At 48.4% G+C, this 19031-nt stretch overlaps 1 protein-coding gene across 8 annotated transcripts in view; it reads left to right on the plus strand.

Moving 5' to 3' along the window:
* ZNF362 (zinc finger protein 362) overlaps positions 1–19031 on the plus strand; it is a 42323-nt gene that overhangs the window by 17524 nt on the left and 5768 nt on the right. For all 8 annotated transcript variants that reach the window (XM_066636854.1, XM_066636852.1, XM_066636850.1 and 5 more), the window contains 5 exons: positions 11294–11357; positions 13674–13920; positions 14636–14957; positions 16151–16375; positions 18070–18148. In XM_066636854.1, coding sequence (XP_066492951.1) covers positions 11295–11357; positions 13674–13920; positions 14636–14957; positions 16151–16375; positions 18070–18148 — 936 coding nt within the window. In that variant the 5' untranslated portion in view covers position 11294. The remainder of the gene's footprint in view (positions 1–11293; positions 11358–13673; positions 13921–14635; positions 14958–16150; positions 16376–18069; positions 18149–19031) is intronic.

Genomic DNA, 19031 nt, shown 5'->3' on the forward strand with positions numbered 1-19031 from the left:
GGTGGGCAACACTATTTTTGTGCGTAAGGAAGGAACATGGAAACGGATGTCTTCTCAGCCTGTGAGGCAACAGTTGGCTCCACCAATCTGTTTTGCAATGCATTATTTCTGCTCTGCCACTGTGATGCCCGCCCTCTACCACCCTTTCCTCCATTTTTCACTAATCTACCTCTCACACATACTATTTGTGACATGTTGATGGCTCCCCCTGGAGGCTGGGGAAAAGAATAGGCCCTCAGTTTGGCTATACTTGTTGTAAGAGGCGACTAAACAGCCACCAGGTAGATGGGAAGCCTGGGAAGGCAGCTCATCTGAGGGAAGGAAAACTCTGATCCCAAACCTCCACTGCCTTGTGGCTACATCCAGTTATGGAAAAGGCTTCAGGAGTCAACCTCAAAGCAAAATCCGGAGCCGGAGTCCCTGAGGCAGTTCATGACTGAACACAGTCACATTCTGGCAACTCCTGCAACGCTGCTGGAACCAACCGTATTGGCCTCTGCCTTTCCATTGGACCATTTCAGCGACGTGGAGAGGGGGGATTTGCTGCATGGGAAACAGTCTATCCTTCATATCTACTTTACCCAGGCTTCGCGCACTGGAGAGGACACTCTGTTCCAGAACCACAATTCAGAGTGCGATACCATAGTCTTTTGAGACAGAAGGATGCCAACAAGGGATGGCTTGGAACGTTTGGGTTCGGGTGTGGGTGGGAAGCAACCAACTCTCTTCCAGTTCAGAAAGATTTTCATCTTTTGTTTTCTTGAGGCTGTCAGGGGCTGGCCCAAGCTCACCTGACAACTATGGTGGGAACCAAACATAGCTGTTGGCTCCTCCTTTATCCATGCTGTGCCAAATGCTTCTCCACTTACTTGGACTGTCACCAGAGAAGAGGAAAGTGGTGGCTAAAGTGTCTTCATGGGATGGTCTAGTCCACCACTCTCCTCTCCTATACTTCTGGTCCCGTCTTCCATTTTGAATTCAAGGAGTGCAGGAAGAGGACGAAGAATGAAGAGGTAGATGACAGAGGGGGTGAGAAAGTGGCAGTACCCATCCTCCACCAATGTCCACCTGAGGCAACTATCTCACTCTGCCTCATGGGTGAGCCGGCCCTGCATGCTATCCTTGGCCACTGTAAACGGTCAAGTGGGGATCTGTCTGGCAGCAGGAATGGCTGTGCTGTGGGTTTTGCCACAGCTGATGGCCAGTTTCAGAATTGCTCAGCTTGAAAGATTTGTGCCCAGTTTGTGTTTTCAGTGTTCATACCTGTGTACCTGCCTCCAATCATAAAGCAGGCTTGAGTATCCAAAAAGTTTCGTTCCCAGCATTGATCCACTTTTTCCTCTCTTTGAGTCAGCTTGCGGACCTAACTGGTGTTCTGGCTTGTTTACTGCATTCATGTCGGTTATTCCTCACCTTTTTCTTTTCTTTTCTCTTGCTTAGCTTTGCTTTAGCTTTTCTCTTTAGCTTAGCTTTTTGGCAGAGGGTGGTTAGATTTGAGATGCCAGATGTTTGGGGGACGTCTTTTTGACTGAATGAGATGCTTCTTTGATCCTCCACCATTTCACTAGTGAAAACAGGGGTACACTCAAAACACCCAATGCTCCAAACTATGGGAAACAGATTTAGGTTAGACATGAGGAAGAATTTTCTAACTGTAAGACCTGTCTGGCACTGGAACAATCTGTCCTATCTAGTCATGGGCTCCCCCTCATTGGAGATTTTCAAGGCTGAATGACCACCTGGTCAGAGATGCCATAGCAGCTGCCTGTGTTGAGCAAGAGGTTAGTCTAGATCAGGGGTGTCAAACATAAGGCCTGGAGGCTGGATGCAGCCTGCGGAAGCTTTTTATCTGGCCCTCAGGCTCTCATCTGCTAAGCAGTGCTAAGGTGTTACTTCTGAAAGGGCAGTCTACTTGAAAATTGGGCTCTCCCATATCTTGAAATATGATCAAAATTTGCATATTTTCTCTTCTGTCATTTGCAGCTAATTAGGTCCTAAGTGAGAAAAAGTGCTTATTTTTTGTTATGACCTGTTTAATGACATCATTTCCTGTGTAATGACATCACTTCTGGCCCTTAGCAGGCATCATAAATGCTATTCGGCCCTTGGTTTGAAACGAGTTTGACACCCCTGGTCTAGATGATCTGCAAGGTACCTTCCCACTCTAATCTTTTATGATATTTTTCTGTCAACAATATACTAGTGAAACTTCATTGTGTTTCAATATATTATCCAGAGTTTGTCCCATCCATGAGGCTGTCTGAGGCTGTGGCTTCAGGCAACAGATTGGTCTGCTCACTTGTCTTGACTGCTTCATCTCCTCCTTCTCACACTCCCTGAATTGGAAAAGAAGAGGGGGGCAGGACAGTAGAGGAAGTGTGGAGAAGGAGAGAGGGAGAGTGGTAGGCTATACTGATCGATAACTCATGGTATGGCAGGTGATACTCGTAGATTATTCATCATGTCTCTGCTACATTGATAACCAGGCAACACTGCCCTGAAGTGGAGATAGCTTGGGTAGCAGTGAGGAGATACTGAGGTGCAGACAGGAACTCATTCTTGGAAAGGGGTAGGGGTTGGAGAAGGGGGAGATTGGGAGGCTGAACTGTCTCCCTTGATATAGGAATAACTGTAATGAGACCCCCCCACACCGTCCTGGACACAGCAGTCATCCCTGGATGCAGGGCGGGGGGGGGACTTGAAAGCCCTGACTGAGATTTAACTTGATTATCATCAAGAATATTTATGTACCACTTTTATATGGTAGAAAATGGGAGGGAGCTGAACCCTGACGAATGACAAATATGAACTAGCCACCCCTGAGAGGCAAAAACAGGGGTCATGAGTGACGAGGGACCAGAAATTGGAGATTTTATTAGGTAAATCATGACAGGAGATGGATTGGAGATACCTCTGAGTGCACCTCTAGGTAGAGATGGCAAAACTGTACTCCTAGGAGCATCTTTCTGGCTTCAGGGGGATTGCTCTCTCTCTCTCTCTTCTCCCCCCCCCCCAGCAGGCAGGCTTAATAATCTGAAATCTGAGCCCTCTAGGGAGGCCATTTGGCCAACAACTGTGGCATGCTGCGTACTTCCAGGGTGGGGGTGTTAAGCACGGAGTGTGGTTGCAGGCACCCATGCCCTCTCTTCCTTGTCTTGGGGGAAGTCATCTTTCCGAGTGTTCCTCTCTCCCTCTCCCTTTCTGCAATACTTATCTGAATGGCTGCTGCCGGTTCCCATTTTTCATCTGTAGCTCAAGACCCAGGAAAACAGTCTCCATGTTTTCTTGTTTCGTTTCTTCCTTACCTCGCCTTTTCCCTTTTCAATTGCCTTTGTTCGACCTTGAGGTGCTTCAGGCTCTGGGAAAAAAGATGGAAATGGCAGAGGTGGAGGACTGAGTGTTTCCAGTTCCAAACCAAATACTGTTCTGTGTGTGTGTGTGTGTGTGTGTGTGTGTGTGTTTTCAGCAGGAGTGGATCATAAGGATTTCACTGGGGTAAAAATAGATGCATAGCAGTGGTCACATTTTTTTGGAAAGAAAAAAAAAGTTATTTTCGGTAGGTTCTATAAGCTCTCTGCCATATTACAATGTTGGAACCAAGCACCAAAAGGAATTTTCTGGGGTGGTCCTTTCTGGGGTGGCCCCCCTTTGTGCCCCACCCTATGAGGAAAGACAGAACATATACTTCTTATGCATGCAGAAGGTCCTATATTCAATCCCTGGCAGCATCCAGAAAAAATTCCTGCCTAGAACCCAGGAGGTCTTCAGTGGTGACAATACTGAGCAGATGGATGGAAGGTCTGACTTGGTTTGGCAGCTTCCACTGCAGATCTTACATTCTGATAGAATTCCTGGATTTTGCAATGGATTTAGAATGGGTAGCTCTGTGGGATGGTGGGGCTCCTGGTGTTATATGTCAATTGACAGGGTTGCTTGTTTTTGTTCTTTAATTTTCATCCTACCTGCCCTGCAAGGAGCTCAATGGTGGCTGTCTGGTTCCTCCCACTGAGTATTATCTCCTTAGCAAGAAAAGTCCAAGCCCCCTTGTGCCTGAAGCAGGGCAACAAGGGGCATTACCCTTTGTGCAGGGCCTTTGCCATGCTGTCTTCTTACCTGGTTGTGAACAAGGGTGGCCCCACTCCTCCTCCTCTGGAGTTGAAAAGGGGAGGGGCCAAGAGGAAGTGTGGAAGAGAGGAGAGTGGCAGCTAGAGGGAATGGAGGGGAGGAGGAAGTGTGGATGGGAGGAGACTAGAGCATTGGAATGGAGAAGAAGTGTGGAGGAGAGTGGTGGGCTAGAGGGAATGGAGAGGAGGAAGATGGAGGAGAGGAGAGTGGCAGGCTAGAGGGTAGGGTGAGGAAGAGGAAGTGTGGAGGAGAGTGGTGGACTAGAGCAACAATTTTCAACCACTGTGCTGTGGCACATTAGTGTGCCGCAAATGGTCTGCAGGTGTGCCATAGGAGTTTGGGGGTAATTTATTAGTAAGGCCATTGGGGGTGTTTGAACCCCCAGCCAGCAGTGCAGTGTGCCTTGTCAACTGTCAGAGAACCGATGGTGTGCCTTGACAATTTTAGCATATTGTTAGTGTGCTGTGAGGTGAAAAAGGTTGAAAATTGCTAAAGTGTTGGAGATGATGCTCAAGCCCACTGCTTTCCTCTCCATTCCATTCTCTTTTTCCTCTTCAAAAATTCAGGGAGAAGGAGAAGATGCAGCAGTGATGGTGGTTTACCCTGCAGGCATTTTGCCAGGATACTGCATGGTTGCTGGTACAGGCAGTTGCAATCCACCCCCTGGAGGTGGAGGCAACCGGCTCATTCATACTCAGGGGTGGGCTCACCTTGCAGATTAGACTGAGAGATAGCAACTGGCCTTGGGTCATCCTGGTGAGTTTTGTGGCTGAGTGTGGGATTTGAACTCAAGTGTTTTGGGTTGTACACAGCCCAGCAAGTGTAGAGGAAATGGACCAAAAGGGCAGTTTGATACCTTATTGAGTAAGCAGCCCATCAAGCACGTGCTCAGTAAGGAGTCCCAGCCAATGCTTGCTCACTCGCTCTCAGGTGCACCTGTATGGTATTTTTGTACGCACGTTTTCAAAAGCTTGTTTGCCACGTTCATACATTTCGTATTTAGGGGTAATTTCTGATCTTACTCTTCGGTTGATCAAGGGAACTTCTGAACATGGATGTTTGCAAAAGGATGATCCAGAATTGGTGTAATAGCTTTATGAAGGCGAATTCAAGAGAATTCTCGAAGCAGTGAGCGAGCTTTGGTGTGAATCCAGAATGCTTCTTCAGGCTAGATGCTCCGCAGAGATGGGATGGGAAGACAGGCAAAAGTTGATTGTTTTGGAGGACACGACTCTGAAGCATTGTGTAAAAGTCTTGAGATGGAGCACTGAAGGTTCTAGGTAGACTTCATTGGCTTAGCCTCTGTTGGGGCAAGACAGGCTTTGCTTTGTGCTGAGGCAGGGTTGGCCCAAGACCTCTGTGACCAGCCATGACACACCAAATGCTGCCCCCCCTTTTACATGGTGCATTGCCACACCAAATGGCCCCTTCCTTGCTTAGGTACACCCACTCCCTCTGATGCTCCTCCCACTCCCCAGATTGGAAAAAGAGTAAGGAAACACAGTGGAAGAGAAAGTGTGGAGGAGAGGAGAGAAGTGTGGGCTAGAGTGGCTCTGATTCCAGAGACCAGGCAGAAGGAGAGCAGCTGCTGCAGAAACAGGTGGCAGGTGCCTCCCCTCCTTTTGCCCCCACCAATCCTCTGCCTCTCAGCCTCATAGACATTCCATCCAGCTCACTCATGAGTCCTCCACCTCATTCTGCTAGACGCGTAGATGCAGCCTGAGGCTGGGATCTGGCCTAGATCAGTGGTCTTCAGCTTGGCAGGAGTTAGGATCTGCTTCAAACCCCAATCTGCAGCATGGGGCTCACCTTCAATAGCCTGACAAGTGAGAGAGGTTGGCAAGTGGGTGGCCATGTTTTTGTTTTTCTGTCCTGTGGTGGGTAGCCAGTGTGCCCTGCCTCTGTGTCTCTCTGCTCCTTCTTTCCTTCTAGGTCAAATGGAGGGAAAGAAGGGCTGAGAAGTGGTGATAGTGTCCTCTCAATCTGGAAAAGTGGAGGGAGAGGAAGGGGAGGCAAGGCAGACAGCAGGAGGAGTGCCGTGACAGGGTGGAGAGGGAGGGTGAGTAGGAGATGGAGGGAGCTTACTGATGATTGGAGGCACTTAGCCAAAGCACCCTCACCAAAGTCTTCAGTGGGTCCCCTCCATCTGCCCCAGCTACTGCTCAAACTGCCTCAAAGCAAAATGGCAGCTGCAACCTCTGGGCTTGAGGGAGCCTATAGGCTTCCAAACCTCTTTCAGTCACTTGAGGGAGCAGCAGGGTGCCACACTGACCCTTGTAATTGGCAGGCACTCTCTGGATTGGCCAAGTCCAAGTTGACCAAGTTCAACAGAATCATCGCATCTACTCTGTCCAGCTTCAGTCACTGGCCCTGGGAAATCCTCCCTGTCTAGGTTGTCCAACTGCTCACAGCTATATCAAAGAGCCCTTCTGGATCAGGTCAAGAGCCCATCTAGTCCAGCTTCCTGCAACTCACAGTGGCCCACCAGATGCTTCTTGGAGCACTCAAGACAAGAGCCTTATATCCTGTTGCCATTCCAGCCGGGCATTCAGCCTGTGTAGGACAAGTGGATGGCTCCTTGACCTCTTGGCTCCAAGAGGTCTGCTTGGTTAAATTTCTCAATATTCCATAAACCTCCCCGGAGCTAAAGCTGATCTGCATTGCTTGTTTGGTTGGGATAACCAACACAACATCTCCCTGAAAGTTGCCAAAAGCTAGCATTGAAGGATCTCTCTTGGCTTGGGCTATAATATTTCTGACTCAAAAGTGGGAAAGAAGACCCCCACCCCCAAGAAGGTCTTCTCCTAGGCACAGCCAAGTTTCCAAGATTCTCCTCTTGAGGCTTTTACTCTTGGCAGGTTGCTTTGCAGTCAGTTGGGAGCAAAAAATGATCCAGATTCGGGAGTGAGAAGGAGGAGAGGAAAGAAACAGAACATGAATCCAGAAATTTATTTTCCACATCTATGAAGCTGTTCCATATTTGTTGCTCGGTAGAATAAATTACCATTCATCGTCTGAAGTCTCTGCCAGGGATTGAATATGGTGTCAGTAAATTGGAACCTCACCATTGGATTGTCAGGATCCTTGCCTTGCCCTTGGAAGCACAAGGCCAAACATGGCAAAGTTCTCCTCCCCAGAGACATTTGATTTTCGCAGGCTGTCTGCTAGAGTTGCTTCAAAACGGAATGCAGAAGGAAGGGAAATTCCTGATTTACTGCAGACCCCCACCCCAGCAGAGCAGATATTTTGATTCTTTGCATTGAAGACAAAGATTATTCTCTCGTAATCCTGGGGAAAGTTGATGAGTGTTTTGTGCCAAAGAATAATCTCCCCTGCGAGGAGGTTTGCTTTCCCAGAGGAACCACAACCAGGGGAATCTGCCAAGGCTTACATAAGGTGGGCTGTCTGAGAAGGCAGGTTATTGTGAGTTGCAGAGGCTACAGAAGTGAAAGCATCTGGGATAGTCTTTGTTTTGGACAAAGATTTATCCCCTGACATTGCAGATGGAAAATTTACCTCACTGTGGAAAGGTGGTAAGCACAGAAATTCAGAAATGATCACAACAGGGCCAGCCCATCCATTTTGCCTACTGAAGTAGTTAAATTAGGCAACAGATTGGTGGTGGGGGCCATCTCTGTCCACCTACTTGCCTCCACTGCTGCTGCTCCTACCTCCTGGATAGTGTTGAGGAAGGAAGAGGATGACAAGGAGGAAGAGGAAATGTGGAGGGGAGGAATGTACTGAGCTACAACATCTGAGTCTGAATGCACAGAAGGAAATATGTCTTCACCCAGTGCATAGTTAATCTGTGAAACTCCTTGCCATTGGATATTGTGATGGCACCTGGCCTAGAGCCTTTAAGAGGGAATTGGACAGAGGATTGAAGGGAACATCAAATTGGATCCACCTTCAAATTGGATCCACCTTCTCAACAGGTAAGGACCGCAGGAATGAGCAAATCTTGTCAACAGACCAACATCCTGAAAATTGAGTCTGCAACGAGGATAGATGCTCAAGTCCGATCTTCATATGTTAAAAATTATTTCCCGTCTTCAAGTGCAGCAAGTTGTCTCCAGAGGCAGAGTGATCAGGAAGCCAGCTCATGACAGAGATTAATTTATTCTATAGATAGAAATAGGAACCAGTTAAGGGGCAGAGGAATCCCCAGGGCAAGGGCCAGCCCTCCTGATTCTTGAGCTGGCCTGCCAAATGCTGCCCCCCCACCTGATGATGTGCCAGCCTCTGCTCCTCTTGTGTTCTAGCTCAGCACTCTCCTCCCTGACACGTTTCCTCTTCGTCTCTGTATCCCTCTTCCTGTTCCAATCTAGGGAGTGGGAGGAGAAGCAGTAGAGACAAGTGAGCAGACAGAAGAAGGCCTCCCACCAGTCTTTTGCCTGAAGCAACTGCCTCAGTTGGCCTTGGATGGGCCAACTCTGCCCCATGGGCTGTTAGAGGTGACTGATGAGTTGACTCAACTCATCACTTTAAGGTAGGAAGTTATGCTTGCCAGCTCTGGCTGAAGCTATCCCTGGAGATTTTGTGTTTTCCATTGTGACATATTGCAAATTCCAGGACCTTCTGTAGACATCTCCAGGAATGCTTTCAGTGGTCACTTCAAGACAGCTGCTGATTCCTGGGGACTCCTGGCCGTTCTTGAAGGACTGCCACCCCATAGGAAGTTGATGAGAAATGTTCATATTATTTATTATTTGTTTTTAATTGCTGGGGTTTCAAACTGCAGGCATGTAGGGAAACATGCTTCAGAATCATGATCAAGGAATTGGGACTCCTTCTCTTTCTGTGAGAAGGAACTGAAAGAGAACTTGTGGTTTTAGTTCCAGCAGAGCTCACCACTGAGCTGCTCTATATTTGCAGACAGGGCTAGCCCAAGATCTTCCGCGTGCAAATGCTGCTTCTCCTTATTTGTGACTGTGCCAGTCTACCTTGGAAGAGGAGGGCAGAATGGAAGGAGGAGCAGTGGGCAGACAGGATGGGCGTTTCCCTGCATTCTGCTGCCCGAGGCGAGTTGCTCAGTTGGTCTCATGATGGGCCAGCCCTGTTTATTGATAAACATAAATAGTTCCTGTTTTATGTTGAAGTCTCTGACGAACAAAACAGAAATTAACTGTTCATTGTAGTATACTACCACTTGATAAAATGCCTGTGTTCGCTCCAGGGCTAGCCCAAGACCTCCTGACACCTGATGTGGCATTCCAAATGCTGCCCCTCTCACCCAATGACATGCTAGCTTCTGCTCCTCCCACTCTCCAATGTTTTGGCTCAGCCCTCTCCTATCCTCTGCATTTCCTTTTCCTCTCTGCCCCCTCCCCACCTTTTCCAATCCAGGAAGGAGGAGAAAGAACAACTATTGATGCAACTACTCAGTTGGCCACATGGATGGGCCGGCCCTGACTTACCCTAGAAATCTGGGGGAAGTGGTAAAATTCTCCTTGCTACTTGGCTGGATGGTGCTGATGACCATTGGTTTACCATGTCGTTTTATGAACACTGCAGCAGGCCATGATGGTTCTGGGAAGTGAATAGGTCTTTGGCTCATCTGGCTGGGCTGATCCTGCAGTGGCAGTGCTAAGGCCTTGATGCATTACTGGGAGGCAAGTTGTCCAGATATCTGCAGTGAGAATTGCAGGGGTGGGGAGAGGTAGCATCTCTCTGCCCCCACGTAAGTTTCCAGTCCTCAGTTCTGTTGTACCTTGTGGACAAAGAGATGTGACCTGAGAATAGCAGGGAGTTTGTATTGGAGAGAAAGGCCATTCTGTCTCCTCAGCCCCTCCTGTTAGAACTCCCTTCCACTTTGGCAGATGTGGTTCAAGTCAAGCACTCCCCTTGTTTCCCCCAGGAGAAAAAATAGAGGTAATCTTGTAAGTTTGTAAGAACACCCCCCACATCACTGCCTGAGGGTGCCTCCTCTCCTCCCTCCCCTGCCTTTGCAGGCCATGACAAATTCATTCATTCTGTTGCATGTTGTGAACTGATGGCAATTTCCTTTCTTTGAAATGTTAGAAGAAAAAGTCTACTCCCACCATGGATTTGCTGGTATTTGCTACAATCTACCTGCCATTCAGTGGCCTTCTGTATTTGCCGTCTTCAAGATAGAGAGTTCTGGGGTTGGGAAGAAAAGCATCTTGTGTCTGTTTGGAATTTATGTGCATACAGGTGCCTGAGAATCAAAGCATCTCTTCCCCACCCCAGCCCCATTCGCACACAGATTTAGTTTTGTCCTGGAAGAGAAGTAAAGGGGCTGAGGGTTGAAAAATTGTGCTTTGCACGACTGAAATATTTCAAAAGCATCCCTGGCAAATCTCTCAAATGCAAAAATTGGGGCAAAATCTCATTTTCAAAGCATCTTGGCTTCATTGCCCTCTTTCCCAATGGTATGATACAATGGTATTTCCTACAATGGTATGATAAAAGGATCTTCAAGAAGCCGTCTGATCATGTAAATAATTCTAAATTGATGAATCCTTGGCCTTTCAATCAAGTTATCGCCTGTTAAATATAAATTGGATCTCCCCCAAACCTCTAAACTGGTGTCTTTTTTGTAGATACCGAAGCATGAAATGTTTCAGATTTGTTATACAAAGGCTACCGCTTATTCTTAAAATGAAAGGAGCATTTATATATAACTGTTTCTGTCTTGTTCACAATGACACCCACACCCACAAATGGAGCAGACCTTCGATTTCAAGCCCCACTGCTTGAAAATTAACCCTTGCTAATTGAATGGTCCTCTATCAAAAACTGTGTGTGTAAGGAGTCTGGGGTCTGTGAGATCCCCATTTGGATTTTTTTTTGGGGGGGGGGGTCATTAAGACCCCAAATATCATCCCTGTAAAGTTGAAAATCAGAATATAAACCTGAATACAATTTTGTGTTTATTACATTGAATTGGTGGAGTCATAATGAAGTCTGAAATAGCGCTTGTTTACTTTCTTAACTTACTGTCCCCTTCTGTGATTGGATTCCTGTCCTTTTGTGTTCATGGGTGAGGCTGTACTACTAGGCTTGCCTATAGTATGGTGTGGTTTGGGGCAGGAGGTACAGCAGGGAAGGGAGGAGGGCCTGCCCAGAGGTATGGGAATTTCTGAAGATGTCATGCTTGATTCTGACCCATAACCATCTATCTTCTCTTCCTTTGCTTTTCCCGCAGGATGGCGGAGCCGCGATTTAACAACCCCTACTTTTGGCCACCCCCTCCCACCATGCCCAGCCAGGTAAGGATTGACTGATGATGTCCGCTCCCAGCAGCTTCTCCAGCCTCTGAAAAAGTTGATACTATTTAGGCTTCCAACAGAAAAATGTACTGTAAAGTTTCTAGTTCACAAAAAGTTTAGCACCCTTCTTGCTGACATGTATCTGTTTCAGATGGGCCACTTTTTCAGGCTGGTCCAAGATCTCTAAGCACCTGAGACAGTGGGCCAAAGGCTGCAGCCCCTTACCCAGGCACACCAACTGCCCACTCCTCCTGCTTCCTGGATTCAAAGAGGAGAATGTAGCAGAAGAGGACGTTTGTGACATTCTAGTCCACCACTCTCCTCCTCACGTTCTCTACCATTCATCCCCTCCTTTATAGCAGGTGATGTAGCCCATCACTGTCCTTCATGCTTCCTCTTCCATTTCATTTCTCTCTCCTTTTACAGCAGGCACTCTAGTCTACCACTCTTCACTCCTCCAGGCTTTCTCTTCCACTCTGTTCCCCTTTTTTGCTTTGAATCCAGAGAGCCGGATGAAGAGGAGTGACTGAGGCAGGTGCTTCTGCCAGTCTACTAACTGAGTAAAGTGGCATCATTTAAGTGGTGGTCCCTTATATTTAGTGGGGAGGGGGGAGCAACTGTTACTCAACAGTATAGCATCTTTTCCAGTGGCTGTTTGCTTGTGTCTAGTAGAATTGAAAAAAAGAACATGAAAAAAATTAGTAAATATCAGGATTTAAAAATTGAGATTATGGCACAAACCAGCAGTGGTTATCCCAGTGGTGACTGGTACACTGGATGCAGTCCCAAAAACACTTGAACTACATTTAAAACATCTGAATATTGGCAAAATTACTATTGGTCAAATTCAAAGAGCTACCCTGCTTAGTTCAGCACACATTATACATAAATACATTATGACCTCCTAGGCCCCGGGGGGGGGGCCGACTGATATGAACATAAGAACAGCCCCACTGGATCAGGCCATAGGCCCATCTAGTCCAGCTTCCTGTATCTCACAGCGGCCCACCAAATGCCCAGGGAGCACACCAGATAACAAGAGACCTCATCCTGGTGCCCTCCCCTACATCTGGCATTCTGACATAACCCATTTCTAAAATCAGGAGGTTGCGCATACACATCATGGCTTGTACCCCATAATGGATTTTTCCTCCAGAAATTTGTCCAATCCCCTTTTAAAGGCGTCTAGGCTAGACGCCAGCACCACATCCTGTGGCAAGGAGTTCCACAGACCGACCACACGCTGAGTAAAGAAATATTTTCTTTTGTCTGTCCTAACCCGCCCAACACTCAATTTTAGTGGATGTCCCCTGGTTCTGGTATTATGTGAGAGTGTAAAGAGCATCTCCCTATCCACTCTGTCCATCCCCTGCATAATTTTGTATGTCTCAATCATGTCCCCCCTCAGGCGTCTCTTTTCTAGGCTGTAGAGGCCCAAACGCCGTAGCCTTTCCTCATAAGGAAGGTGCCCCAGCCCCGTAATCATCTTAGTCGCTCTCTTTTGCACCTTTTCCATTTCCACTATGTCTTTTTTGAGATGCGGCGACCAGAACTGGACACAATACTCCAGGTGTGGCCTTACCATAGATTTGTACAACGGCATTATAATACTAGCCGTTTTGTTCTCAATACCCTTCCTAATTATCCCAAGCATAGAATTGGCCATCTTCACTGCCGCCGCACATTGGGTCGACACTTTCATCGACCTGTCCACCACCACCCCAAGATCTCTCTCCTGATCTGTCACAGACAGCTCAGAACCCATCAGCCTATATCTAAAGTTTTGATTTTTTGCCCCAATGTGCATGACTTTACACTTACTGACATTGAAGCGCATCTGCCATTTTGCTGCCCATTCTGCCAGTCTGGAGAGATCCTTCTGGAGCTCCTCACAATCACTTCTGGTCTTCACCACTCGTAAAAGTTTGGTGTCGTCTGCAAACTTAGCCACTTCACTGCTCAACCCTGTCTCCAGGTCATTTATGAAGAGGTTGAAAAGCACCGGTCCCAGGACAGATCCTTGGGGCACACCGCTTTTCACCTTGGCATGATAACTAATGCCAAGTCCAGCTAAAGAACCGGCAGCTGTGATATACAAGGGATGATAAACCTGGGGTGCAGCTTCCTGAACACAGCAGTTCCTGTCAGTTGCTTGATACCTGCTCCAGGCCAGCAGCTCCCCCATGATAGCTTTGGGAGACCAGGATCATTGTAGTTTTGGGGATACACGTTTATATGAATTCTGGTGCGTCTCCCGTGATGGGGATGATTAGCAGGTCTCTCCGTACCTCTGATGACCTGTGTCTTGCTCTCCAGCTGGACAACCTGGTTCTGATCAACAAAATCAAAGAGCAGCTGATGGCAGAGAAGATTCGGCCGCCACATTTGCCCCCCACCTCGGTGTCTTCCCAACAGCCCCTGCTGGTGCCCCCCTCACCTGCAGAGAGCAGTCAGTCCATCATGTCCATTCCAAAATTGCAGCAGGTACCTGGACTCCATCCCCAGGCTGTCCCCCAGCCCGATGTGGCCCTGCATGCCCGTCCAGCCACCAGCACTGTCACAGGTATGCAGGGGGTTATCCTGGGAGTGGCGGGGGGGGGGGGTTCAGAGGAAGCTTGGAAGGTGGACTGGCTTTGATACAACCCTCTGTACCAACCCAGAAAAGTACAGAACATGCTTACTGGTGGATCTGCTAACATGCACTCCAGCACACGCTTAGCTTACTTCTGAGTAGTCATGACTAGTGCTGGGGTGTGAGAGCTCCTGCTTTCTCTGAATCAAGTTTCTAGTCCTCTTGGCTGCATCAAGTGGCTGCATGCACGTTTCTAGTCGGCTGCATTGGCTGCATCAATGGATCTCATAAAGACCTTCCCTCACCTCCACACTTCCTCTTCTGCTCTAATCCCCCTCTCCTCTCTGCCATCCTTCATCTTCTGCTCTAGCCTCCCACTCTTCTCTCATCCACCCTTTCTCTTCTGCCCTAGTCCATCACTCTTATCTCCTCCAGGCTTCCACTCCATTCCCGTCTTCCTTAAAAGCAGTTTGGCTGTGGAACCAATGACTTCTGGGGTGTGGTGAGCACTCCCTTGCTGGGCACCTGAGCAGCACATGGACTGAGCAGAGCAAAGACTGGATAACCTAAAAAGACTGTTTAACAATATGATCTAGCAATGAGGGGAGGGGCTGGTTGAATGAGGTTGGGTGTGTCTCCCGTTATGGGATTCCCCCCTCAGATATGTTCTGATATCTGAATGAGCCTTTTCTTTCTGCCCTTCCAGGTTTGGGGCTGGGATCCCGTGGCCCTGCAGTCAGCACTTCAGAATCTAGTGCTGGCACAGGGACCAGCACCCCCTCCACACCCACTTCCACCAGCCAGAGCCGCCTCATTGCCTCCTCGCCCACCCTCATCTCAGGGATCACCAGCCCCCCGCTCTTGGACTCCATCAAGACCATCCAAGGTCACAGCTTGCTGGGGGCACCCAAGTCGGAGCGAGGACGCAAGAAGATCAAGGCGGAGAATCCCTCTGGGCCCCCTGTCCTGGTGGTGCCGTATCCTATCTTGGCCTCTGGAGACATTGGCAAAGAGGGCAAGACATACAGGTGGGGACATCTTCTGTGCAAAGTACTCTGTGCATTTGTGATATCCATACTTATGGCCGTGTCAGCAAGCAGCCATTACTACATCAAACTGAAATGGACAATAAGCCCTATACAGGACAAGCTTTACAAAATTTGCAGGCTGTGGCTATTATTTTCCTGTCACCTGTTGCTTTGGTACACCCAATTTTTCACCCCCTATATCTCCCTAGCCCAGTGGTTCTCCAACTGGTTCTCAAATTCAGGGCTCTCTGAGGCTTGGAATCTTCAGAAACCACAATCTTCAGAAGCGCAAGCCACTTCCCATTTGCGAACGCATCCTGGGGATAGCGTCACTGCCCTCCCCCCTCCCCCACAAAGACTTACTTTGGGAGTAAAGCTCCCAAAAAGTTCGAGAACCACTGTCTTAGCCTGTCTTGAAACTTGAAACCTAAAGTTTTAGTAAGTAACCATTGAAAGTCCTCCTCCTTGTCCATGAAGGTGTCTAATCCCCTTTCAAAGCCATCTAAGCTGTCTCTGTATCTTGTGGCAATGAATTCTGAAGGCTAATTCCACTCACTTTTCTTGGATGATCCCTGTGAGAGAGGAAGGACAAATATCTCTTGTTCCAATTTTTCTAAACCCTGCATAATTTTCTAAGGATACAATCCTATGTACACTTTCCTGGGAGTAAGCCCATTTAACACAGTGGGACGTACTACTGAGTAGACATGTCTAGGATTGTGCTCTCAGTCATGTTCCCTCCCCTCCACAACCTAGTCCTATGCATGTCTACTCAGAAGTAACCCGCTTTGAATTCAGTGGAGCTTACTCCCAGGAAAGTGTGTATATAGGTTTTGCAGCCGTAGTCATTTTCTTTTTTCCTAAATGGAAAAACCCCCAGTGCTTTAACATTTTTGTGTTGGGATTCTTATTCCAGAGGGCCAGATGTATTCAAGAGATGGCTGGGGGAGGAAACCCCCTCAGAAGAATAGTTTTCATTTATTTATATGGTGCCATCCATGTGTGTGGCTCCATTCAATAGAAAAGATCTCTGCCCTGAGGTGCTTACAGTGTAAAGTAGAAACAAGGGGGACAAGAGAGTAAGGGGCGGGGAGCTGTGACTGAGGCGAGATGCGTCTCCCGGGATCAAGTTATTCACTTTTTGGAGCCCCACCTCTTGAAATGCCCTCTTTTCTCCTTGTCACCCTCTCCAGGTGCAAGGTTTGCCCACTCACCTTCTTCACCAAGTCGGAGATGCAAATTCACTCCAAGTCCCACACAGAGGCCAAGCCCCACAAGTGCCCACACTGTTCCAAGTCCTTTGCCAACGCCTCCTACCTGGCGCAACACTTGCGCATCCACCTGGGTGTCAAGCCCTATCACTGCTCCTATTGCGAGAAATCCTTCCGCCAACTCTCTCACCTCCAGCAGCACACCAGGTGAGTCTTTGGTGCAGAGAGGAAAGAAGCGTATGGATGCTCGGTTGGCATCACTGATATGGGTTGTGGGGTGCAGGGCTGATGGAGGAACTGAGATATGGACATGTCCACAGCTGTGGATGGTGGCTGAGAAAATGTTTCGAATCAAAATATCAGTTAAAAAGATTCCATTGGTGAAGCAACAGCAGATAGCAGAAACATGGGCTGGCCCATTCATGAGGCCAACTGAAGTAGTCGCTTCAAATAGTATGCTGGTGGGGGGTGCCCATCTCTGTCTACCTACCTGCCTCCACTCCTCCTCCTCCTCTTTCCATTTTCTGGATTGGAAAAGGGAGAGGGGACAAAGAGGAGGAGGGAATGCGGAGGGGAGGAGGGTGATGAGCTGGAGAATTGGAGAAATAGAGGTTGTCACAGGGCCAGCCCATTTATGAGGCCAACTGAGTTGCCTCAGGCAGCAGGTTGGTGGGGTTGCCCATCTCTGCCTGTTTGCCTCTACTACAACTACTGCTTCTCCTTTTACTTCCTGAACTAGAAAAGGAATAGGGGGACAGAGAGGAGGATGAAGTATGCAGGAGAGGAGAGTGATGAGCTGAAACTCCAGTGGAGTGGGAAGAACAGAGGCTAATGCATCACTGGGTAAGGAGGGCAGCATTTGGTTTACTGCTTCAGGTAGTAGGAGGTCTTGGGCTGGCCCTGGTGACAGCAGTAATAATTGCTGTGACATAAATGCTCCACAATCCTGAAAAGCTCTGAGAGAGAAGCAGGGCTGGCCTTGCTCTTGAAACAGCATGCCCAACACTGCCCCTCTTATTGCTGCTCTCAGGCCTCCTCCTCCCACTCATTCTGCAAAGGAAGAGGGGAATAGTGGCAGGCTAGAGTGTCACTGATAACAGGGAGAGAAGTGGCAGAAATGGGTTTTGCCTGAGGTGACAAAGATGACAGCCTGAGAAGTGCTGCCCCTTCTTCCTAGCAACACACATCCACACCACTTCTCTTCCTTTTCCTCTCTGCCTTTGAAAAGAGTGGAGAAGGAAGTGTGGAAGGGAATGTCGATGCTCTAGCCCACCACTCTCCTCTCCACAATTCCTCTTCTGCTCCATTCCCCTCTTCCCTTTCAAATTCAGGGAGTGGAAGGAGGAAGAGGGGGAGCAGTGAAGAAGGGCAGACAGGCCAGCCCTAGCCAGGTAGGCAGGTAAGCTGAACAGTCTGCTTCTTGGTGTGATGTAAGTGTGTGTCATGGTTGTAAGGATGTAAGTGCAAGGCAACAAGGCCTGTGCTTAAAGTTTAATTGTGAGGCAGGCTATACGGGGCCAAGTGTTTATGTTGTATGCCTGGAAGGACTCATTGAGGGTTTGTGAGTTCACCTGACTCCACTGATGGACTATGGCTTTCTGTGGCAGAACATGCCATCTCCCCTGAATCTTGAGGACTGGTGGTGATTTTGTTCACATTAAAAGGCAAGTTTCCAGCCCTGATGGCCCTACAAGAGAAATGGAAAAGCATCTCATTGCTTACAGCTTCTATAACTCTCAGGTGTCTGCTGTGTGTTACCTGAGCATACATTTCCTCTCTCCACTCATGGATGACATTCTCCCCACTCCCCATGTCTGGATACATTGCCAACATACTCAGGGAGGGGTGGGGTCTGGTTCAGTTTTCCCCAAACCTCACTGCTTCTTGTTGCTGCGTTTCAGAATTCACACCGGAGACAGACCCTACAAGTGCCCTCATGCTGGCTGTGAAAAGGCATTCACACAACTCTCCAACCTCCAGGTCAGGAATGGGGACTGGGCAGGCAGTGGTTGCAAGGGGGCAAAGTTTGTGAGAGTGGGAGAGAATGAATGGGAGGGAGCAGATTGGGAAGGAGGCATGCTTTACAGGGAGAGAATGCTAACATAGATTGTGGTGCAGGGCTTCCAATGGTCATTTATGCACAGTTACTAAGAATCTAAGTTCCCAGTACTCTGTTTCCAGCCATGGCAATAAATCCCTGGAAGCTCACAAGGGTGACTGTGAAGTCTATCCCGTTTGTCCCCAACACCCAGTGTTGAGATTCTGTTCCTAGGTGCTTTGCTTACTGGCTTGCCCATTTTAATTTTTGTACATATGTTGCCACAATTCACCATGGACTTCTTCCTCTTTTGTCACTGACCCCCATGCTGAGTCACCCAATCACTTTCCCCACCCTAGGAAACAGTAGGCTGCTCCTCAACATGGAAGATCTGTCACGATGAAGGCTTCTGGGTTCCATATTCTCAGTTATATTCTAAACCTAAGTATTGGAATTCCACATTGCTGATGATAAAATTTAACTCTGTGTACTTGGGCTATAGAGAACTGTTCTCAGGGCTGGGCCAAGTGCTAGGACGCAGGATCCATGGCCACCCCCACCCCCCAGCTTGCACCATCTGTCCCCTTCCCCCAATTTGGCAGGCAGGCAGGCAGGCAGGCAGGCAGGCAGGCAGACAAGGACAATTTCTCCCCCCTCCACCCTTCCTACCCTGGCTTGCTCCAAGACGTTTGGGGAGGGAAGAGAGGAGGAAATATCTGCATAGGGCACTTCCTCCTTACTTCCCCAGAGGCCATTTGGGGAATTTCTTTCAGGGGCCCTCTGCAGGGTTCTCGGGAGCAACCCTGTTGCAGAGCTGTCAAGACT

Source organism: Tiliqua scincoides, chromosome 9, assembly GCF_035046505.1.
Source record: "Tiliqua scincoides isolate rTilSci1 chromosome 9, rTilSci1.hap2, whole genome shotgun sequence".
In the NCBI taxonomy this organism is placed as follows: Eukaryota; Metazoa; Chordata; class Lepidosauria; order Squamata; family Scincidae; genus Tiliqua; species Tiliqua scincoides.